The 24,643-nt window shown below is 46.0% G+C and overlaps 2 protein-coding genes across 2 annotated transcripts in view; one reads left to right on the forward strand and one right to left on the reverse strand.

Annotated features, from left to right (window-relative positions):
• Window positions 1-902: 902 nt before the first annotated feature.
• Window positions 903-4,598, reverse strand: mdh1ab (malate dehydrogenase 1Ab, NAD (soluble)). Its single transcript, XM_023841971.2, has 9 exons — window positions 4,450-4,598; window positions 3,462-3,560; window positions 3,170-3,266; window positions 2,811-2,986; window positions 2,535-2,657; window positions 2,110-2,286; window positions 1,697-1,810; window positions 1,518-1,607; window positions 903-1,274 (listed from the first exon to the last, which is right to left on the reverse strand). The coding sequence occupies exons 1-9, from the start codon at window positions 4,450-4,452 to the stop codon at window positions 1,152-1,154; spliced, it is 1,002 nt and encodes a 333-aa protein (XP_023697739.1). The 5' UTR covers window positions 4,453-4,598; the 3' UTR covers window positions 903-1,151.
• A 395-nt stretch (window positions 4,599-4,993) lies between these two features.
• The window catches only part of wdpcp (WD repeat containing planar cell polarity effector), a 32,208-nt gene continuing 12,558 nt past the window's right edge, over window positions 4,994-24,643 (forward strand). Inside the window, exons 1-9 of the mRNA XM_072709524.1 lie at window positions 4,994-5,291; window positions 15,003-15,069; window positions 15,372-15,416; window positions 16,049-16,099; window positions 17,968-18,038; window positions 18,339-18,398; window positions 20,247-20,361; window positions 21,832-21,968; window positions 23,442-23,639. Of these exons, the coding sequence (XP_072565625.1) occupies window positions 15,009-15,069; window positions 15,372-15,416; window positions 16,049-16,099; window positions 17,968-18,038; window positions 18,339-18,398; window positions 20,247-20,361; window positions 21,832-21,968; window positions 23,442-23,639 (738 nt within the window). The 5' untranslated portion in view covers window positions 4,994-5,291; window positions 15,003-15,008. The remainder of the gene's footprint in view (window positions 5,292-15,002; window positions 15,070-15,371; window positions 15,417-16,048; window positions 16,100-17,967; window positions 18,039-18,338; window positions 18,399-20,246; window positions 20,362-21,831; window positions 21,969-23,441; window positions 23,640-24,643) is intronic.

The raw sequence follows: 24,643 nt of genomic DNA on the forward strand, positions 1-24,643 counted from the left end.
GGAGTTTATCTCCTCTGTTGTCATCTAGCTTTCTCTCTTTAATCTCTTTGTCTTTCCATATCCGTTTTTGAAGTATTCTGTATGAATGAAGTAGGAATGTATTACAACACGTGGTCATTCTTTGCATGATCAGGTTTGTTTTCTTTGATCCACACAGATGCGTCTCAGATTAGTGCTTTCAGTGTTCTCGCCGAAACGCATCTTTGTGGAGATATTTTGAAAGACACAAACATAACTGATCATGCAAAGTGTGGCCTTCTTTATTTTAATGACTCAGTATTATGGTCCAGCACACTGAAATGAAATAAAATTGGGAGTGAAGCTGGTCCTTATTTTTAGTTTTTGCAATGTATTACAACACACCCATGTAAAACATCTTGGAGTGACTCTGTGAAAGGTCCTATACAAAAATATATTCCACTCAAACCCTTAAACTCACTTCATACTCTAACATACTCACAATCGATGGTCAGATAAAGTTGTACTACAGGCAAGGCCTATCTTATCTGCAAAGGGCTAGTGTGTAGGTCTTTGGGATAACCTTCAAGGTCAGCTGTTCAAACCCAGGTGTGAGGACTCCTCAGCCAATCAGTCCTCTAATTAGTAATCTATGGAGTTGCAGTGAAAACCCGCACACACAGCGGCCCTTTCTCGATAAGATTGCCCACCTGTTGTACTGCGTGGTATAACTTTTAATATCACAATGACTGCAAATAAATTCCTTCATTGCATCATCCACTTCCCCATCTCCCTGTTCTACTTCCAAAAGATATTATGTTTGTTTCGCACTGTGTAATCTTACACAGTTACATTCATTCAGTAGTAACTCACTGAATATTGCTAAGTATAGTCCAGGAACTGACAACAGGAACTCCAGACGGCAACAGAATAATCAGGACATGTTTGTAGGGTTGTGTTTTTATTGTTGAATGTAACAGGTTATCACTGTCATGAGTAACTACTGCATTACAGTACTTGACTAAAACTCCCAAGACCCTTCTGACCAACATCTGGACCAATTGTTACAATACTCTCTGAATTAAAGCTTAACGTGACACAAACACACAGGGAACAGCTGGAGTTGTTTACAGACGAGGGTCAGGGGGTTTCTGGGGGTCTAAATGTTGCTTTGAGATTTGTGGTGGACCTAGTCAGACCCCCAAGAAGGAGACGGCGGTGTCCCTCTCCTCCACCAGCTCTGCTGCCGTAACATCCATCTTCTCTCTGGAGAAGTCTTTGATGGGCAGCCCATCGACAATCTTCCAGGACTTGTCCTGGGAAAGGGAGGAAAAAAAAAAATATATAGGAAGTAAGAGACCTCCATTCAAAGACACTGGGAAATGGGCACTTCAGACCAAAATGATCTTATTCCCAGAACAGGCAACACTTCAATATCGACTTACTGCGGTCAATCTCTCTACGCCAACAGTATCCTTAAGTGTAAATATTATGTCCCTGAAGAAAGAACCTCTAGAGATGTTATACAGTGAGCCATTCATGAAGTTCATGAGCCATACCTTGATCACAACTGGGAAGGAGTAGATGAGGTCTTCAGGAACGCCATAGGAGTTCCCACTGGAGTAAACACCCATGGAGATAAACTCCCCCTAAAGGACAGTGAAAGAAATTGGGAAACAGCTTCTGTTAGACGGGTGGCCCATGTGACACAGGGGGACACCCAGTATACGACGCTGACCTCTGGAGTGCCAAACCAGATGTCCCTCATGTGGTCACAGATGGCCTTTGCTGCAGACATGGCACTGGAGAGCTTCCTGGCCTTGATGACAGCAGCTCCACGCTGCTGCACGGTCTAGGTGACACAGACAAAACGACTGATATTACAATACTGGACAGATTCATATTTCTACATCTCCATCAAATGTCTGCAACCCTTGAGAAAACTGCTGCAAAAGTCCATTTCTTTCTCCGATTTATGGATAGCATTCAGAATTAATATCCCCCAATGCAAGCTTGCTTACATTGTACGAGTCCAAGATTAGAATTGTTAATACCAGCAGCAAAAGAGAAGCAAGATATGCTGGAAAGGTTATCATGTTGACTGACAGAAACAAATGTTTATATAGATGTAGGGGAGAAGAATCAACTCACGGAAATGAAATCGCCCTTAAGCCAGCTGTCATCCTTCACAGCATCAAAGACGTTCACTTCTGAACCCTGGATGTTGACCTTGGCGTGGTGGACATCAGGATACTGGGTAGAGGAGTGGTTCCCCCAGATGATGACGTTCTTCACGTTGTCCGCAGGCACGCCCACACGTATCGCCACCTAGAGTGTAAGTAGTGACCTTGGTTACCTCACACTGTGTGTCATAGAGACACCTGAAAATACCTCAGAGGTATGTCAGTAGAGCCATAAAACATTATGATTATTCCGTAAGCCTTGTGGATGCATGGTCTGCTCATCAATAATTTATCCAACCAGACTTCCGTGTCTCTACATGGCTGTAAGACAGCATTCGCATGCATGGGATGAGGTCCCAAAGGCCGGCCTCACTCATACGGGAGGCCGCACACCTGAGAGCGGGCCCTGTTGTGATCCAGGCGGGTCAGGCAGGAGAAGTTCTCCTTGGGGATGGATGGGGCAGATTTTGCAGCAATCAAGCAGTTTGTGTTGGCAGGGTTTCCAACAACCAGAACCTGCGTCATTTAAAAAACGAGCAAAAAATTAATGATACAAAACACCGCCACCAATATCCAAGAGCTTTGGGAAGAATTGTAGGGAAGGTGACCCTGGCAAATGCCATTTACACTGAGCGACCTTCTGCTCCTGGCTCGCTGATGGTAAGTTACCTTCACGGTCTTCTTGGAGTACTTTTCCAGAGCTGCCCCCTGAGACTTGAAGATGTTCACGTTAGCCTTCAGCAGGTCCTTCCTCTCCATACCCTCTTTCCTGGGCATGGAGCCCACCAAGACGGCGGCATCCAGGTCCTTGAACCCCACATCCTCCTTGGCTGTTGGGATGACCTCTGATAGGAAATGAGAATGTGCATCAGAAGAAGACAGATGCCTATAGCAAATATCTGATTCTGTAAATTCCATTGTCATACAACAATTTGTGAAGGAAACAGTGAAAACAAAGCCCCCCCCCCTCCCCCAAAGTTCTAATCTGCATAAGTGGCTTCAAAAGGGATGGGGGGAGTGAGGCCTACCTCTCAGGAGTGGCAGGGCACAGTCCTGCAGCTCCATGACAACACCATCCAGGACCGGCAACATCGGTGGGATGTCAAGGAGGAGGAGGATGATGGGCTGGTAGAGGGGGAATTTAAAAATACACAAATAAACGTCTGCAACACCTTTCTAGTAGTTATGCAAATAACTCATAAAAGCTGTCATTACATTTTAGAATCATTAAATTACATTTTTTAAATACATGTATGGTTGTAGGTTAGACAGTTTTAAAAAGCCTCTTATTAAGCTATGCCATCAAAAGGCAACCCTTACCTGGTCTTTGCCGAAAACATCACCCTTAGCGATGCTGTAGAGAAGAGAATAGGCGATTTGCCCGGCTGCGCCAGTAACCAAAACTCTAATGGGGTCGGCCTGTGAGACAGAGACAGGTGCATCAATACCAGGGTTAGCGAAGAACGAGCAAACGTGACAAATGCAGCAGCGTAAATGCTACAGTCCAGGCTGCCTATGGGGCGTTTAAAAATAGGACGTCGAAATACTGCGTACGGATCATGACATCCGACTGACGTAGGAAGCGATCATATTTAAAACGGGGGGGGAACAGTACCCCAGCATAGTGTTGTAAAAACCACCGATATCCTAACACTCGTGTGGTGTGCACACGTTAATTTCTTAATGAATAACAGGCGTATGTTATTGGAATACAGATATGAATATAAAGTGAGAAATGCTTGTTTTCCACCGCAGCAAACTATATTTAGCTACTTGGCCACACGCTGTGAGTGAATGAATAATTAATGAATGAATGAATGAACGAACGAAGAAATGAATGGAATTTCTAATTAAATCAGACGCATCCAATCATTTTCTCCCAACTGCTACAGAGTATGCCGATTGGTAGCTTGCGTATCTCGTTATCAAGCTAAAGGACACAACACTCAATTACAAAAACACCAATTTTCCGGCTGCCTATACATACGTATTTGACCTCAGTTACGGGCAATAGTCGCGTTAACTAAATAATACATCAAGTTAAGGACAGCCATTTTCTGCTAGTACGTCGCTTAATATAAATGCATTAACAGAACATTATAAGTAGCTAGACGCTGAGCAGCCATTTATGTAAAATTCAATAAAAGGCATTGCGAAGTAAAAAATAATACGCGTTTAGATAAGCACCTAGCTAAGCAACATCCACTTCGTCCTGCAGATAATGCTATTTTAAGACGTGTAGCATTGGATGCATAACCGCTTCCATAAAAAAAGAGTACTTAGGGAGAACATCAGCACAGTCTCTCACCATTTCCGCTGTTATTAGCTCACGACAAGTTCTCTCCAACTCCGTGCTTGATGGAGGGGTCACCTCTATTTCTTGTTCCGAAGTTGTCACGGGGATCGACGGGGCCAGACACGTGGATCACGGGAGGATGCTGGGAAATGTAGTTTAAGCGCTACTTACCGACCGACGAGGACCGGTGAAAACGAATACATTACCCAGTACGAAGAGATGCATGACGAGCAAACTTTCCTCTTTGTTAGGGACACCAGAGATGGTTCTGAAACCTGAAGCTGAAGATCCCGGTCATTATTAACACTCTACTTGGTGAACTGACTGAAACCAAGTATTGCAATCAATACTTCACATATATGCATGATATATTTTTAACATAGAAACGATTGATATGCCAGCTAAATATAAAAGTATCAGATCATGAATAAAAAATAAACACAAATGACGGAGGTGTTCATTCATTTGAAAGGTATTTCTGTTTAATGTAACCATTATCTGGGCAGTAGCCGTAGGCAGTGATTTTGTGACGATATAACGGCCCGTGTATTTAACCCGGAAGACTATGATAAAGGGCACTGCTTTCGGCAGGCATGAGCCTGGGGGGGGTGGACCGCTCCTGCTTCCCCGGTTGCTTAGACACGGAGGATTCAATCCTGCTCCTGTGAACCGCCGGTCCCGGAGAAAGAGCAGCGCTTCCACTGTAATGGCTCCTTCACGTCTGCATGCACCAGATAAATCCGCACAATTTTCGCCTCCCATCTACAGGACTATGAGTTAACTGGGTGATTTGTATGTTATATATCTATCACCTGTATGCGGTCTGAAATCTGAAGGATACGTGTCTTCTGGAGGTAAGTTATAAGACCGATCTAAACTCTAGGGCAACAACTGCATTTTTCTTTTACCTGAAATCGAGAAGTTAATGACTGCCTGGAAAATCAGACGTCTTGCAAAATGCACGTTTTCGGGTAACATTAAGAAGTTTTATTTATGGTCGAATAGACAAAGAAAGGTGCTGACACGTATATAATGACTGAATTTAACATGCTCCCGTGCCTGTCTTTCCCGTTTGCCCACACGTGTAGCGGCCCCACCCCCGTTCCGGTTCTGGGACGGGCGATAACTGCGGCTCTGTTTGGGCTTGAACTTGGCAGGAAGACCCTGCTATTCCCAGTTCATGAATCCACGCCAGGGACGTGTACATTTAATCGTCTGTCTGTCATTAATCGGCGTGTTTATTTTAAATGGTTTCCTGAATGTGTACTTTCTTGGAATAATGTTGGGATAAATTAGAGCGGACAGTAATTTCAGAAATACTCGTAGAAATTTCTTAATGAATTCCAGTAGCATTACTGGAAAGATTGGCTATTCTTTATTATTCACTAGTACGTGTACTGGTATGGGTTACAAGTAGTATCTATACTATGTTACCAGTATCATGATTGAAGCAGTCCGATTCTGTTTTCACGAAGATTAACCAATAAGCTCTCCTGATTTTCCTGGAATATTTACTCGATTAAATAAACCTATATTTCTATTACTTTATATATCACTGTGTATCTATATCTTAATATTTTATGCTCCACCACATAATAGTTCTTTATACTTAAGTCAACCTCATCAAAATTCTCTGTTTTCTTTTTAAAATGGAATGATTATTCTGACACTTTGCCAATTCCAGCATTATATATTCAACAATTTCAGTTCACTTTCAAACATGTTTATTGTTACACAAAACGGAATTACATTAGGGAGTTCCCAAGCCAATGAAATCACCAATATGAAGTAAAAAAATATGCAATCTGTAAACAATATGCAAAGAAGTAAATCATATGTAATAGTAAACAATATATAAAGGGTGTCACACTATTAAAGTAATAAATAATAGATTATATAAACAACGAACCTAAAGGACTGACAAGTGACAATTTAACAGGTTATTGAATTGCGTCTAGTGAACTTTTATTTCACATCTTTGCATATTGCACAATGAATATTAGTTTTGATGAATCTGCAATGGCCCATTGTTGTACTTGTTATGTAAGATGTCGCCTTCCTTTGGTTTTACTGCTCAGTTGTAAGCTAGATCTTGGGAAGAAGGTACTCACAAAGCTGCTGGTGTGGGTATGAATAGCTCCGTAACACCTGTTGGGTGGTAGGAGGACAGTTATATGCTGGGGTGAGATGGGGCTTTAATGACGCCAACTGCTGTGCTTAGGCTGTGTTCTGTGTTCCCCAAACTAACTTCTCATAATAACGGAGTTGTGAACTATCTGGTTTTGCTAATTCAGACTAGAAAACTGGTTGAGAGAGTTTGTTTCCTTTTGGTTGGATGCCGGAAGTCCAAAATACTGGAATATTTCAGATCTTCCCTGATTCTTATTGGCAGATAAGTCCCCCCCCCCATGTCATGTCAGTTGATCCCACCTCTGAATTTTGCAAGACCTCATTACAGGGTCATTACAACATTCAAACGGAAGAGGCTGAGCTTAGGTTACAGGGCAGGGTCTCTGGGTGCATGTTCACTGGGGGAGGGGACTCTGTGAAAGAATTACTACAAAAATTGGTAGAATTAAAAAGATTTTTGAACGGCATGAATAGTTTTTCCTGACAAAATCCATTACGACAGAATGGATCTAATGTCAAGCGGTCACTTAATTGTTGTCGTCATTGGGATAATATCAAACGGCAGTATATCAGCTATAGTCTTACAGCTGTTCTGCGAGGGAGGCTGGTTTATTCTTGCAAATATCATTTTTATTTATTATTTAGCGATGTGGTTAATGTACCTCATTTTTGCAAAAGCAGGAGATAATTAGTGGATGGCAGATACTTTTTTGTTTGTTTGTGGGCATCTCCTAGAGAAAGTCACCCATGCGGAAAAATCGGTGGCCTGCTGGTATTTGGAAAAGAGGGCCTTGCTTGTTTTGGAGTGAAATGGATGCCCTCACCTTTTGACTGTTGGCTTGTGGTGTTGTCTGTCTCTGTCTGTCTGTCTGCCTCTCTCTCTCTGTCTGCCTCTCTCTCTCTGTCTGTCTGTCTGTCTCTCTCTCTCTCTCTCTCTCTCTCTAAGATGTCTGGGCTTGCCTGTACCCGTGGGCGTAAATTACACAGGGGAATGGGGGGCTGTAACCCCCTCAATAATCAAAACCAGCCAATACACCCCTTTAGACCCCCTTAAATGGGGGAGACCTCAACCCCCCAGTACTCAACCCAAAGTTATGCCCTTGCCTGTAAGCCCCATTTCCTGAAAATGATGGCTTTCTTTACAGGTCTGCATACAATGTAAATAGGATAAATGAGCATGAAAAATTCAAGTGTTTTTAAATTATTGGCTAAATTGACGATGTTGATAAGAACCTCGCTCCTAATTTTCTAGCCTTTAATATATTTTTGTGGATAATCCCAGGTGTCTGTCTTTTCATTTTCCTTTGTTCACTGGCACAATCAGTAGTTTACATAAGTAGTACGCATACCTCCCAACACGTGTTAAAGACACTCCTGCTTAGACCCAGGAATATAGAACTTATTGTGCTGTAAAACGCTACAGCTTTCTGTTCTGGTGCGTAAGTGCGGTGTGCCAGACTGGGCCCTGCCAGGACTGCAATAATAGGCTCATTGTTGGACCAATGGGTTTCCTGTTCTACCGCAGCTTGTCTGCACTTGCAAACCCAGACCGCATGGCCAGGCTGCTGGGTAAAAAGTCCTCAGAGCGGCATTTATCTATAACAGAGGCGCTGTACGTGGCAGAGGCCATGGTTAGTGGACTCAGAGACAGCAGACTGCGACCTGCCACCTTCGGTCACACTGCCAGCCGTTAAACTGAAATGTCTCGTCGCGAACTAGTAGTTGTCTAATAACAGTAACTATGTTCGGACGCTAGGGGGACACGTTGCATCTTTTTGGAATTAATCGCCTTTGGCGTCGTTTGTTTAAAAAAATCAGTTTCATTACTTCAGTTGTATACCCTGTTCATTCGGCGATCCTTTGATATTTTTATATACTGGTATTGCTGCCTTGTAATTAACTTTCGCTGTTTTGAATGACAGTTGTTTTTACTTGAGGAGTTTTTAAGTGTCATCAAGGTGAATTTAGTTGGATTGGCGTACAATGCCAAGCTGTATTTTAATTTCCATTTATTGCGTGGTTTCCTATTAGGTTAGACTGGTTTGTCACTGGTGTTGACAGGTACTTGGCAGTCACCCTTAGCGAATACAAAAATCTCTCCCTTCCCTTTCCTAAACAACTGTTTCCTTTGCGAAATCCTGTCCGTACATGTCACTCACAATGCAATCAGAATTTTCTTAGATAAATAAGGTATTAAATACACCCTGAAATGAGTATCCACTGTTAATGACGTTGATACAACTCTGGATTGCACATGTGTTCCCCAGAGAAATTGGGGGGGGGGGGATATATGCCAATAGTTACCGCAATGTGTGTTTTTGTCAGCAGATGGCAGCATATTAACTCACCATTAAACGTTTCTGTTTTTTTTTTTCTTTCTTTTTTTATCTTCTCGCACACCTCAAACCTTTGTGTCTGGTGTAGGGGTGTGTGACACTCTTTGTGACAGCCCAGCACCCCCACATGTGACGGTGTGTCCCAGGATGTCGGGGCCTCCGCGTTCCAAGTTGGAACCTGTCTGCCTATTGTGGTTCTGTTTATTTGTGTGGGGAGGAATGTGTGAGGATTTAGGGGCACGGGGAGGGGGGTGGGGACATTGCCACCACAGCACAGATTTTGTGTTTGAGTTACCTTGACAGCCTTGTCACCTGCGAATGGAAAGTCCGGCCTGGTTTCGTGGCACTCCATTTTCTGGAGAACCAGCACAGCCGCCAAAGGCTGCTACTGAAAGCCTGGAGATGTCTCTCCACATCATGCCGTCACCAGCGAAGACTAGTGCTGCTGTTTCTCTTGCCCTGCCTTCTCCGCCACATCTCCAGTCGGTCTCCAGGCACCGATTGGACCTGAGGATGGCGTTCTGCCATCGTGGCTTAGAGGAGGTTGTTATGGGTAAAGGCGTGTGGGTTTCTCCATTTTCTGAGTTTACTTCACCTCCGATACCTCAAGCCAACTTGACAGAAGGACTTAGGCCTCAATCAAAGGGAATGATTTCAGGTTTTAAGCCAAGGTTGAACATTTATCACGGCTCCCGTGAGTCTATGGTTGGGATAGAAGCAGAGCAGGCACCCAGCAAGAGCAGTGCTTCTGTCGTTAAGGCGTCTCTCCATGATTGTCTCAGCTCGACCCTGGAAACGAGCTTTCCCGCAGCAGTCAGTCAGCTGACCCTGAAGCGATCCTGATTGCCAGCCAGGCCCACTTGTACTGTAAGTTGCTTGTAGATTTGGGCCTGACATTATGGATTGCTAGTGCAGGTCCTGGGCTGCATACACACGCATTTACGTGTTTGTAACAGTTTTATTACCTTGTAAATAGTCTGTCGGGTATTGCAAACTATCCACCCATCCATCCATCTATCCAAATGTGTTTGTATTTATATATTTGTGGGGACTATTCATTCATTTCTATGGGGAAAAGCCCGAATCCCAACAATGACGACCCTAACCCCTACCCAGCCCTAACCTTAACCATAAGTAACCAAATGAAATAAATGACTCTTAGCATTTTTAATTTTTTAATTGTAGCCACACATTTTTTTTTTTAATAAAATTGAGTTTCCCCTTGTGGGGACTGAAAAATTGGTCCCCACATCATCAGAATAATAAGTTTTTATCACATTGTGGGGACACACACACAGAGACACTCACACTCTATGGACAATTTAAAGACCCCAATGAGCCTAACTACATGTTCTGCAGGAGGAAGCCAGGGGACCTAGAGGAAACCAGTCTGATACTGGGAACATGCAGAATATCCACATTCACATGGATGAATAGATGTCTTCATATAGTGGACCATGTGATATTTTTTTTTCCCCATGAATTTTAAGATATGATATGTTACAGAGTTTATTTCCCTGGAAGTAAATAATTTGCCCTTTTAAGAAATGAATAGGATGGGACTTACATATAGTGCATATAAAAATTACAGAAAATTATATTACATGATTTTAAAGTGACCAGTTGTATAATCAAACCTGAAAGATCCTTCCTTGTACCTCACCTCCATACCCCCTAGCGCCGCCATTTTGTTTTCCACTAAGAGCGTTTCTTTACCTCATGCATCAGTCAGTTTTACCAGTAGACTAGCCCCTCGAGAAGCACTGTTCACACCTGGAGAGCTTCAAAGGTTACCTGTGCTAAAACAATCGAAAAAATATTAATCACTACTCATCTCTGATTCCCTCCTTTATCGTGACAGAGCAGTAATCATTGGAGATTCTTTTTTTCATTCCCTCGTGGTTTTAATTTTTTTTTTCACGCTCCTGCATCTTTGACATTCAGCCACTCCTTGACACAACACATGCTCGAATGGCCAAAGTCTCAAAACTCTTTTTTTTAAACAGCCATTCACAATGCATCTCACTTGCTTTGTTGTAAGATTTTGCTCTCCACATTCCAGTTTTTCTCCTAGAACATCTTTGGAATGGGACCTATCAAGATTAGCAGGTGTAGCGAGGACAAGTGTACCATCTTACCGAAAGTTGAGTCATGAATCGAAACTAAATGGCAGGTTCCGTCCCAGCCAGGGAAGTGGGCATCACCCCATCAAGAACCTCTGGAGGCAACCCTGGAAGTGTGCTGCTGAACAGCATCCTCATCTTTGACCCCAAACCTGAGTGATTTGCTGTGGGTGATGGGGGGTGGCAGAGGAGCAGCCATTTGCGTGATGAGAGCAGAGTTTGCAGTCAGTCACCAAAGCAGGTCTTTAGACCTTTAATTGCACCTGTCTGTCAAGGTGACGTATAGACCGCACCCACAATAGGTGAGTTAATGCAGATTGGGTGCCCCGGAGGCCTGGGGGGTTGGGAAGCTGTGTGACCAGGTTCAGGTGTGGGACCAGGTCATTCTGGTGTCAAGACTGTCACCGTTCTTGTCTTCCTCAAAGCCTGGGTTTTAACTGTTCAGGTCATACAGGGTGGTTTTCCTTGGACTTCAGTGGTAGTTTCTGTGGTCTAGGGCCAGCCCAAGCCTTCATTCTCTGGGTTTCAGACAAGGAAGTTCCCCGGATCTCTCTCTTGTCTCTTCGTGTCCGTGAGAAGTCTGAGCGGTGGCCTTTGTGCTGGGCACAAACCGAGGACACAGCATGTTTGGCATAATTAAAGATGACGGATAGCTGGAAGACGGCAGGTTAAAAAAAAAAAAAACAGTCCGTTAACGGGGAAGGTGATTAATTTAATCTGTAGGTGATTAAATAAGAAGCGTGGAGGTTCCACGGGTCTCTTTAGGTCAAGGTGGTAGTTGGGACGCCCCTCCCTCACACCTGCCGAATTCGTGATGCTCACGATTGACCTGTCCTCTGTGCTATGGAAAACGACAAAGAGACAAAGACCAGGGAAAAGATGAGGTTGGACTTCTTATCAAAATTTGAAGTGAACTCCACCTGCTCTGCTGCACACATCTCATATCTCTCTCTCTCGCTTTCTCTCTCTTACACATACACTATCTCCTGAACCTTAGTCTGACAGCCTCTGCAACCCTGAAAGAGTCCAAAGTCTCAGTTCTACCAACATGAAACCTACCAGACATCAATTTGTTTTGTTTCTGCCCCCATAAATCCGGGAGCCCATTCCACCCTCCCTGCCCTGTGACAATGAAGAGGTCCATCCCCGAGATGAGCAAGACTGAGCTACTGGGCCGGCTTGAGCCACACGCCACTCACGGTCTTCCAGCACCGCTTCCGCGCGGCTAGTGCCTGAGGTGTGTGGAGACTTGTTGTAAAAGATGACAGGCTAAGTGGGGCATGTGGCAGAGGATCACGGCCTGTAAAACAAGCTCTTCCCCAGTTGAGTCCTGCCAGAAGTGAAGAACAATGAGCGAGGGCAGAAAAGAAAGCGGTCTCAGGTCTCTTAGCCCAACTTGAAAGAGACATGAGTCGTCTTTGAAGTTGAAGGCCCTCTACTTGCAGAGAGGGAAGACTGAGTCCCACCTCCCATCCTGTCCTGTGAGTTTGGACAGGTATGCAGGGACTCTTCAAGCAGGAGGTCAGGTTTGCTCCCGGGGGGAACAAAAGGCATGGGATCACCCCGGGACAGGGATTAGAATTTGTCTGACAGCTGCCGGCTAGCGTAGAATCGCTGTGATGTTGCAGAGTTGCTCCAGGTTACCGGTGGCCCAAAGCTAAAACACCAGGCCTCTTCATGAACCGAAGTGTTCAGAAAGACAAACCTGTCACTGAAGTTAGACAGGGTGTGAGTGTGTGTGGGAAAGCTTTTTGAAGTGGGAGCACTGCTATGAAGTTGCTGAATAAACAGACAGGTTCGGAAAACGACAGTTTGGAATGACTTCTGCTTTGAATTACCGCGTCTCCGGTTTCCTTTTTGAAGCAACAAAAAATGAATTCTTCGCAATCCTCAAGTTAAAGCCGAACGCTTTACTCCACCTGAGATCGGAGTGCTTTTGCGTGCACTCGTCTGTTGGTGCGTGTTTATTTTAGCCTAGTGGAAATCTCTGCTCAAGGCTGAGGTGTTGGTCACAGGAGATCTGACGTGGCTTTGATGTTCGGGCCTGGCTGGGTGTCCCGGCCGCTGGAATGCGAAGTGGCTCGGGGTCTCACCCACCTTTGCTCATCCCGGGAATCTCGATGCACACCCTATACTCCATGACGAATGCTTCTTTGCATGCAAACACAATTGGCCACGGATGGCCAGGTTGCTCCATTTTCTGCAAGTAGATGACCTGTCACTACTGATCAAACGAGAACTCAGGGGTATTCTGTATTTTTTTTTTTGTAATTACTCTTTGTTCATTTTTTCTGCTGTGAGTGTCGTAGTGGGTGCCTTCTGTCCTCCATGGCTGGCACCTTCCGAGTGGCTAGCTAGCTCACGCTAAAGTCCCACCATCTTCTGCTGGTGCTGGTGGCAGGTTGTGCTCTCGCATGCCGCGGCCAAGGTGGGTTCCAGCTTTTAGATAGTCATGCTTGCACTTTCTGGGTACTGGAAAGCTGCCCTTCATGGCCCAGACTTGCACTGGCTGGGCTACGCAGGCAGCATGGGGCAGAAGTATCTAAGGGGATGTGGACGACCACGTAACTCTTAGGCATGAAACATAAAACAACAGGCAGTGAATGGACCCAAATTATGGTCCCCAAAGGCTTTCGGACTATGATCTATGTGCTTGAGCTAAATCACTTCACTTTGAGTGTTGCTTTTTTTTTTAAGATTGTTGCTCCTTGATAAGGATTGGGCTGCCCAGGGCAGAGGCTTAGTGGAAGTTTAACCCGGCTTTCTCCCGCTCAGTTGTCAGTTGTCGCTGAACACAACCCCCTAGAGGAGCAGGACAGTGATCTTCATGTTTTACATCCCATAAGAGCTTGTAAAGTTTTGCCTTTATGGTACAGCCAAATAAGCCAGGCGTCTTTCAGCGGGAACCTCTGTTTGACCGGTAAATTAAATTCGAAAATATGTTTTGCGGGAGAGATTTTCGAGAAATGATTTTATAAAGCTAATGTTGTGAAACTCTTTGAAATGTAAGATATAAGTATTTGTGTTTGAGTGTCGTGACAAGATCGCACTTTCATCTGCTCCGAGACGTTAGGGGTGTTGGTCTTGGTGTGACGTCTGTTGGCACAGATATGAAGCTGGTTGCGCTTAGGGCTGGTGGGCTGACAAAGGAGATGCCAGCAGTCTCTGCCTGCACACAATGTACCCCCAGCAAGACAGAAGACTCAAGTCAAGTCACTCACATTTAGCTTGAAGCGATAATCAATCAGTATACTGCATTTTTTTTCTTTTCCTCTGGTAAATTGCAAACGTTGCCTTTTCCTACTGTCAGGTATTGATGGTGTTTTTTCCTATGATAGACACATATACCCGGGGAGCTGAATAATCCCGTCCATGTGCACCCACACAAACCTGTTATTTTGACCTTATGGGGACTTTTTTTTGGTCCCCACAAGGAGACTCCCAATTTTTATAAAAATCTGTGAATGCAATCACAAAACTAATCCCAAAAGTATTTTCTTTGGTTACTTGTGGTTAAGGTGAGGGCTGCATAGGGGTTAGGGTTGTCATGTTGGGATTAGGGTTTTTCCCATAGAAATGAAAGTAAGGTCCCCACAAAGATATGAATACAAGTGTATGCATGTGTATGTATACAGTGGATATAAAAAGTGTACACACCCCTGTTAAAATGGCAGGTTTTTTAGATGTAAAAAAAAAAAAAAGGACCACGGATTGAAAACAAACAAGGGAAAAATCTAAAAATTAAAAAACATACAATAAGATGGTTGCATAAGTGTGCACACCCTTAAACCAATACTTTGTTGAAGCGCCTTCTGATTTAATTAAAACATTTAGTCTTTTTGGGTACACACCTGCCATCAATTGAAGTGTGTGTATGTGTGTGTGTGTGTGTGTGTATGTGTGTGTGTGTATTCCACAAAAACATACCCCTTCTCATTTAGTCTTCTCTTTGTCTTTTGGGTCCGTTTAACTTCAGGGATCGATGGCGTTCTGCTTGGCGGAGTTACATCTGTGGTCCACCCGGAGTGGCCTGAACGTCTCGGGTAATTTGCCCGTCTGCACCCTCCCCACACCTCTAGGCTTCCTTTCTAGGCTAGAGATCACCTGGGTCTGCAGGAAGCCATTCATACTCATCATCCAGTTCCGATTCAGTCAGTAAGCACATGTATTGTGGTCAGCAGGAGCTCTCATCAATTTCATTTCGCCTAATAATAATACTCCTCCTGATATTCAGACTGGAAGCCATTTTTCCCTCACATTTTTATTAAATAAGAGATGGGGGGGGGGGGGTCACCTAATGCCGGAACCATGAACCTGCTTGTCTCCCTTTGTCTTTTCTCTACAGACACTGATATTGGAACATACCAGTACTACGATAAGGGAGAACCAGGTAAATATTCTTGCCTAGTGTTTCTGTGTTTACATGCGTGTCGCACTGCTAGGCAGTGACAGGTATTCTGTGCAGGCACAGAGCAGACAGATTAGTTTCAGGACCAATTATGGACTCTAAGCTTCAGTAGAAACTGTGACCCAGGATGCACAGTATTAACAAACTCGCACAATACATTCCAGGTTAGAAGCACTATGTGCTGGACTAAAGCTGCAATTCACCTTTCATCCACTAGAGGGTATTCTAGGTTTGCAGTGATCGTGGTTGGGGCTCCCTTGTCCCTCAGCAGGTGCCCCGGCCCTCAGCGTATCATAATGCTCCTTCATAATGCTCCTTTATCTGATTAATGCCATTAATCCTGGAAGTGTCCTGAAGTGGCAGAGCACTGCAGCCAGGGCTGCTTCCTGTCTGGGGGGTTGGGGGCTGGGGGGCAGGTAGGAGTTCTGGGGCACCTTTGTGTAGGACAGGGCCACGGCGCAGAGTTCAAGGGGAGGCGCTGACAGCTCCCCTAGCACATGTGTACGCACACACACACGCGCGCACACACACACGCACACACACACACGCGCACACACACACACACACACACGCACACACACACACTCATGTAACGCGGTTTCTGTTTATTTCAGCTACCCTGCTGGAGCAGCACTACTTTCATGAGAAGCAGCAGTTGGCAGAGGGTACGTCCTGCTCATTTCTCCTCTCCTTCATATGAAGATAAGCAGCAATGACCTTGCCTGACCTGTAGGAGGCGGTCTCCAGCTCACTAGTGGCCTGAAACTGCTGCGCAGTTTCCCAGAATGCATGGCTCCCTCGAGGTCGGGGAGGGAGGGTGCGGAATGGGCGCAGGAAAGCTCCGGAGTCGGGCACTGAATCATCCTGCCCTGATACCAGTATGGCCGTCATCCAGACACGCCTCCGAGTCAGCCTCTCCCAGTCTGCCCCCAGCAGACTGAAGCACCCTTATCAGAAGAGGCACACCCCCCCTCCCCTCCCTCCCCTCATATGAATTAACTTATTTACCTGTTTTCACGCTTGAGAAAAAAAATCTTAATGGCTTTAAAAAAAAAAAAAAAAGGCTGGATTTGATTACAGCATCTTCAAAGTCTGTTCTCCCTTTTCCTTATTAATGCTAATGTATATTCAGAAGCAGAATTCACCGGAGGCTGCCGTTAACTTATTTGTTGATATTTATTCACATCAGAGGCTGTGTGAGGCCTGATGGGAAATGCGGGATTTTCGCCGATACGGGGCAAACCGCTTGGCATGGCAGCCGACAGGGCCCGCCTCATGCCCCCTGGGTTGAGGGTCAGAGTCCCGCCCCTCTCTGTGTGAGAGGAGTTCTCCCCAGTTTGGGTGGGGCCCCCCTGGGTGATTCTCTCTCACAGTCCAAAGACATGCAGCCAGGCTGATTGGTGTCTCTAAATTGCCCAGAGTATGATCTTATATTCATGTACAACACTGTGCAAAAGTCTTAGGCAGTCAACGGAAATGTTTTAAAGCTATTTATCCGGGTAGTAAGTGCACTTTTGCTCGGAACAAAAAGCACAATTTAGCAATAGAGTGTATGCAAATTAAGAGTAACAATAAAAACTAGTAAAAAAAAAATTCTGTTCTCCAAAATGTTACTGATATCTATTTTGATGGCTAGATGAACACCGCTTCAGTTCCCAAACCGTTCCTCAGGGGCACCTCAACAGTTCCATGTATTTGTTAAATTTCACTAAATTAATTAAATCGGTTCAAAAAGTCAATGAGATATTGATTAGCTATACGAGGTGAGCTAGTGGTCGAATAAAACAATATGGGTGTATTGGATGGTTGCTGCAAACACTGGGGTGATTTTAGCAGAAGCTCTGACACACTTTGGGAGGCATAATAGCATAGTTTTGCACCAACGTGAAGATCATTTAAACATCATTTCCTTTAACCTAAGATTTTTACACCGTGCTGTATGTGTCCTGTAATGGACAGGCATCCGAGCATGAACATGTGTGTTACACCCGGATGTTTGAGTGCCAGTCATATCTTTATTCATATTTATAAGTGCACAGTAGTGGGGATAATGTGTGTCTTAGCAGGTTAGGCTTCTGTGCCTTTGATCAGAAGGTCGTTGGTTCGAATCCCCTCATTGGCTGTGTAGTCGCATGTCAGCTGGGCCCTTAGCAAGGCACTTAAACCCCTGAAATGCTCCAGGCGCGTTGGGTAAATGACTGAGCTCGGAATTAAAGCCTCCATCTCACTTGTATGTGTGTCGCAAAGGAGAGCAACATGGATTCTATGAAAAGAAGGGTTCCGATGTACATCTACTCCTACAAGATGGCTCTGTCCCCTTTTACCTAAGTGACTGTCATCACTGACTGCTGTAGAGTGCTGTATTGGACGTGGTCTGAGGACACTTCTATCTGAGATGTTCCTCCAGACTCTCTACTCCTTGTCACATGCTTCAGGGCAGCAGTTGGACCTGGGGGTGGCGGTGCTGGGTTTGGAGATTTGAAGCTGGGGGGGGCAGACCTTGTCCTCATGGCTGTCCTGTGTCCCTCACCAGGTCGCGGGTACTCCTGGACCCCTAAGAACCAGCGTCCCGAGAAGCTGCGGGACTCCCTCAAGGAGCTGGAGGTATTTGCTGTAAATAAGCCCTCGCGTCAGTGCCTCTCTTCCGGGCCCCCGTCTCTGTCAGCAGCCCTAATATGCGAGGGGATCAGTGAGCGGGGGCCGCAGGTAAGAGCGGCCCTGCTCCAAAGGCCGCCACAGATGCAGCTTTGTGTTTGCATCCCTCCCTAATCCCTCCTGCCCCCCCGCTCTGAAACCAGAAACAGACCCCCCCCCCCACCACAGCAGCCTGGGCCATCCCTGGGAATGGCTGACCTGACCCTCTCATCCCATTTCTTCTCGATCTACCCCCCCACTTCCTGATAGGAGTTGCTGCAGTCCAGCCCATGTGTCGACTGGCAATGGCGGAACACGCGGACCTGTCAGGTACACGGGACGCACGCCGAGGTCTTTATGCATAAGTGTGTGTGCACGCGTGTGCGAGCCTCTCTGTGATAGATCAGAATAGAGGAAGACCCTCCTCCACGTCGGCCCCCCCTCACGCCCCTGGGTAACGAGCAGCCTGTCGCATGACGTGCCTCTTGTTGGAATCGACCCCCATATATTCCAACACTAGTGCCCGTCGGCATTAAATAGACCAGGTGTCAGTTATGCCATTTTAATACCCAACTACTACCCCAGAGCAAATAATGTATAGAATATACTATTTTTACGCTTTATCTGAAGAATGGCTGCGTGATTATCAGGTTATACAACTGCGAGTTTTATTTGAAATTGGATCTTTTAATTCCTTTGCCCTCTGGAGTCCTGGGTTTTCTCCCACAGTCCAAAGACACACAGTTACATGAACTGGAATCTATAAATTGCCCATTGTGTGTGTGTGTGTTTGTGAATGTCTATATATATATATATATATATATATATATATTAAATACAAAAATACAGATTACACACACACACACACACACACACACACACACAGAGGTATACTTATAAATTCTGGGCCCCCTGACAAAATGTTACCATGGGCCCCTCTGATTCAGTTTCAAGTATAATTTTACATATTCAAGGGCCCCCGGGCAGGTACTGGGCCCCCTGAATCTGCCAGAGTATCCACGCCCCTCCGACGATCCTCATCCCGTCAGGCTGATCCCCTCTATGTTCCCTGTCCCGCCTGAGATAGCCCCCCTCCCCCCATGACCCTACACTAGATAAGTAGTTGAAAGATCAGTGGATGGAATTTATTTGCTTACGATATTAAAGGATTTGATTATAAAAATAGTTTCAATGATACAAGGCAGCACTGAAAGGGAATAAAGCCAAGTGAGAAACTGAGATGAAATGCTCTTCATCGTTACCAGCAGCCCTGGCCGGTGTGACGCAGAATCAGCATGTAAAACACAAACGCGTGGTTGTATCAGAATTCTTTGCCAAAAGATGGTAAAGAGGCACAGCTATTCCCTCTGGCCTCTTACCTGTTTATTTGTTCTAAGTTTGGGTAGGCACTGTAATACAGGTAAACATGGCATATCGTAGGTAAACATGGCATATCGTGTGTAAACACCACTGCTTTGGCAGTGATTCACCTTGACAGAGCATTACGTTACGGAGAGTCAGCAGATGGACCTCCGGCTCATTCAGGTTATAGGGTTGAAGAGAGGACACTGTCCATCGGGGTAAAATGATGGGCAGAGATTACTGAGGGGCCGTGATTGTTTAGGTTTGACTGTGAAGGGCTGTGATTGGCCAGGCTTTGTTGGACCTCATTGGTCAGGTTTGACAGAGAAGGACTGTGATTGGTCAGACTTTGCTGGATCTCATTGGCCAGATTTGACAGTGAAGGGCCATGATTGTTTGTGGTATCTAGATACAACTGTCTTCAAACAACACTTGCAAGACTGTATTCAAAATCAAGCTACACATTTTTTATTGGTGCTTCCTGGAAAAATCATTAAATGGTTTTCAGAATGAAGACTTTCAGGAAAACAGGCTGGCTTCCAGGTGGAAAGAGATTCTCAGTGGTATTGTTGTGTTGGACAACGTTGTAGACCTATCCTGAGTTTTGACTTTTAGATATTTTGGTAAGAAGTTCAACATCACTATTAAACCTTGTGATATTTATGTCTGTCTGTCACATTTTATGGATGATAGTGACCTGCTTGCAGTTTCTTTGTCTGCCTATACCAATGTTAACATTACCATCTACTTCTTTGGTGCCTATACCAATGTTAACATTACCATCTACTTCTTTGGTGCCTATCTCCCTACCTGCAGCTGTTGCTGAGGTCCAGGGTTCTGGTGACCCTGACTCTGACTGGGCCGCAGCTGGAGCGGATCACCATTGACAGGGCCCTAGTGGGCCGGATACCAGCGGGCACCATCAGCGACGGTGAGTCACTTCTGCGCCCCAAGACACCTATCCCAGCATGCAATGGGGTGCTGAGTGCTGCCACCGCAGGAGATCTGCATGGCCAAACATAATGGACAGTGGGTCCTCTCTCCTCTAAGCGCCCCTAAGTAGTGGGGGGAGGGGGGTAAGTACGGCCTTCCTCCCGTCCTCTGCTTCTCTGGGACAGAAGGTGCCTGCACCACGGCAACAAGAAGGACCGCAGAGCCCATCACGCCTAATTGTTTCAGAATCGATTGCTTGTTTACACCCTAACTGGTTCTTAATCGCTTGACACTCGAGAGCAGCTCACAGTCCCACCCGTGCACTTTACCGTTCACTCACAGTGACATGGGACACCTTAATTATGAGGTGGTGGGGGGGGGGTGGGGACTAGGCGGGAACTTGTCACATCTGCTATCTGTTTACGGCAGGGGTTAGGGACAGCATCTCTTTGCTTTGAATGATGATGTTGGGTTACAAAGTCAACCTTTCTCATAAAATTGTTGTTTTTGGGACTTTGAGTTTCTGCAGTGATGTCATTCATTTTTGTGTGTGCCTGTTTCTTTGTGAAAAACAATCGTACTGGATCCAGGCAACTTCTTAGGAACGTCTAACAACTGTAATGGTGTCGTATTTCATTGCTGTTTACATTTTGTTCAGTCCAGGGTACAGCACTGTCTTAAGATGAAATGGATTCTAAATAACCAGCATCAGCTGATGATAGTGATCAGTTTTACTCTGTTTTGCTGATAGTACAATTAGAAATAAAATATTTTATAATTCTGTGAGAGAAACTCGTACTAGTCAAAAGTCTAGACACACTTACTAAAACTCACCTTTTTTTCGACAAGATAACGACCCTAAGCGCACCTCGAGGTTATGTAAGTACTGTGTTATCTGGTGAGCAAGGAAAGAGATGGAGTCCTGTGACAGATGACCTGCCCCCCACAGTCCCCCCCCCCCCCCCCCCACCCACCTAAACCCTATAGAGCTGGTTTGGGATGAGTTGGATCGAAGAATGAGAGCAAGGTAGCCATCTTATGGTTGGGACCTTTGGAAACTCCTTCAGGACTGGAGAAGCATTCCAGGTGGCTACATCTGGAAGCTGATTGAAAGAATCCCAAGGGTCTGCAGTGCTGTCATTGAACCAAAAGGGGGCTCTTTTTGAAGAGCCTATAATCTGATAACATTTTGAGATACGGAACACTTCTCTTGATCCTGCAATACTTGACATGTGTTATTTCATTACCTTTAGGCATTTACTATGAGGTGAATAACATAGCTAAGATAGAGGCAAATGCAATAAAGGCAGGTATGTCCAGATGTTTGAGTGGTACTGTAAAAATGTGGACCTGTCTGTGCATGTACTCCCACACACGGGTGGGTGGGTGGGTGGGGTGTGTGTGTGTGTCTGTGTCTGTGTGCTTGCGGGCTGCTGACCGAGGCCACCGGCCCTCTCTGCCTCCCCAGCCCTGATCACGGAACGTTTCCTTCTCCTCACCTTCATCGAGAAGAGCCAGGTCTGCCTGGTCCAGCTGAACAGACGTGATCAAGGCTCACCGGAGCTCAGCCGTCGAGTGGAGAAGCTCTCACCCTCAGAGCTGAAGGTGATTATCTCCCAGCATGCCTCGCTCCGTCACTAGCCTGTCTAGTATCCTTGACCCCTTTTTTACAGGCCTGAATATGGAGTAATTAGGTCAAAATTTACGTAAATTTTTGAACGAGATCACACGACCCTCCCACTTCCTGTGAAGACTGGAACAGCTTAATCTCAGAATAATTTCATTTGGCCGCATGTCTGTGTGTGTCTGCGTTCTCGCGTCAGCTGGCAGGTTATTGGTCAGACCCATGTCACATGACAGGAACCCGTTCGGGTACCGTTGCCCAACAGCCTGTGGAAAAATTCACTGAGCGTTGACGATGCGTCCTGCAGGTGGCGCCAGGGACCGGAATGCATGTGCCTCAGCCTCGCTGTTTCGCGGGGGCACCACTAGGGCGGCGCTGGCAGGGATTTATTTCTTTCTGTGGCGTCAGCTGGGTTTCTGCCGGCAGGAAAGTGGAGAGGATGGGAAAGGGGTCAAGGCTGCCCCACCCTGGCGTAACGGAGAGCCTTTTCCTGCCGGAAATTTGGGCCACGTCCGCATCGAGCAGACTTCTTTGTTGGTTATTTGCTCGTTTGTTTGATTGGCTGTTTGTTTAGGAAGCATTAGCCCCGTTTCGGCGCGCGGAGGGGAGAGGGACGGCGATTCGGATGAGCCCGATTCGTGCCGCGGCCCGACACAATGCACAATGGCGCCGTGGCCCCCTGCCGGCCCCGCGCTCCGCCGTTATCGCATTACTGTCACCCTTTGTCGCACCGCGGTGGGGAATATGAAAGCAATCTGTCTTGCGGTGCAGCTGGCTCCAGAAGCCGGGCCCTGATAAGAGGGACCCCCTGGCCCCAGCCACGGTTTGGTCCAGTAGGCTAAGCTTTCAGTCTAATCCTCCCGAAAGTGGTTTTGATTATTGCTGACCAGCAACCGCTAGCGAGATGGCGGGGTGGGGGGGGACCTGAGTGCATTTTTTATTTTTTTACTATTAATATTTTTCATTCTTTTAATTTTTTATTTAAAAAAAAACAGATTTGCATTGGCTACACAGCGCGGAATCTAGCGTGTGAAACTCGAACCCCTGTTAGTGCCATGGAGGCAGGCTGAAGCAATAATGGGTTGGTGGGGGACAGATTGTTCTGCCCCCCCCCCCCCCCACACAACTGCACAGCTCCAGCCGTAACCTTGTGATGCGCAGAGAGAGAGAGAGAGAGAGAGAGAGCAGCTGATTTCAGCAGGAGGGGACGAGTCCCCAGTATATGCTGGCAGAGAAGAGCTGGTTATTATTGTTATCATTTCCACTGCAGCCTGCCCCCCCCCTCCAGTATATCACGTGTGGGTTTGTTTCCTCTCTCAGAACTCTTTCATTTTTGGGGATATTAAAATTAGAAATAAGGATTAAATATTAAAATCTGGCGGGAAATGGCAATGGGGGGGGTGTCCATGCCTCTTGGCTGTCTTACCCGTTCTTTTCCTCCTCCACTCCTCCAGGTCTTCTGTGCCGACCTGCCCGGCCCGGTGGGGCGCCGACTGGCCCGCAGAATCGGCCTGAACGGCCCGCAGGACGTGGCAGTGTGCTGGTGGCCGGCCGTGGACCAAGAGCCCTGGCTGTGGTCCCCCATCCCCAGCGAGGGCGACCGGGCCAACTTGGTGTTGCTGAGCTGCGGGGAGGCAGCCAGTGGCCTCAAGGTTAGCTTGGCCCCCACCCTCTGGTCCTGCACCTGTAGTGTCATGTGACTTTATTTACGCGCCCCATCCGCAGGTTTGGTTCTAGCTTCCTGGCAAAATTTGCATATGCTGGTGTTCACTCCAACCTCGTTAATGAATTAAGCCCAGTTAGTTAAAAACGTCTGACATGCAGCAGCCGCCGTGCTGCATTTTCAGTCCGACAATTAGCTCTGGCGTTATCTGACAGGTTATTGGTCAGAGCGACGCATGTGGACCCATGTCACATGACAGGAACCCATTGGGGGTTAGCAGCCTAGCCCAGCCCAACTCGGATGCAAGACAAACAAGCTAGGGGGGGGTTTAACAGTAAGAGCGGGAGCGGTGGAGGGGGTGGGGCTCATAGACAAAAAGACGCCCCACGAACTACCCATGAAAATAAACGCTAAACAAAAAATCTGCAACGCCAAACATTTCCGCAGCTGTTTATCATAGTCATTCACCTACTGCCGCTTTCAATGCTTAGAAAGCATTAAAGCCCCCCCCCCCACACACCTTATTTCTAATTAAACTGTTTGTTGTCGTTCTGTGGATCCACGGTGTGAAATTAAGCTAGCGTATTACGCGGGGACCGCCGAGCGAATCAAACGCGGGGGCTCATCAGAGAGACGAAGGCTTCAATCGCTGCGGGCTCGTCCGTGTGTTCCTTTCTTGTGGAGTTCGCTATCTGCGTGCTAAGCCAATTTTCTACTTAGCCGTAGTGAGCGTTTAAAAGTGCTGTTTGTTTCCCTCTGTGGTCTTAATTCGTAGGCCTCGCCGATAAGCCGCAACGCGGCGCGGGGTGGAAACGTGTGCATTTGCGTGCCCGTTTTTATGTTTTTTTTTGTTTTTTTTAACTTTTTTAATGATCTGTAATCCCAGAATTTAATAACTGTAATGAAAAAAAAACACAAAAAGCACATTTTTACATTTTTATTTTAGTTGTTTTTTTTTCTTTTGCATGATTGCTTCGCACTTGTTTTTTTTTT

Source organism: Paramormyrops kingsleyae, chromosome 3 (assembly GCF_048594095.1).
Source record: "Paramormyrops kingsleyae isolate MSU_618 chromosome 3, PKINGS_0.4, whole genome shotgun sequence".
Classification (NCBI taxonomy): domain Eukaryota; kingdom Metazoa; phylum Chordata; class Actinopteri; order Osteoglossiformes; family Mormyridae; genus Paramormyrops; species Paramormyrops kingsleyae.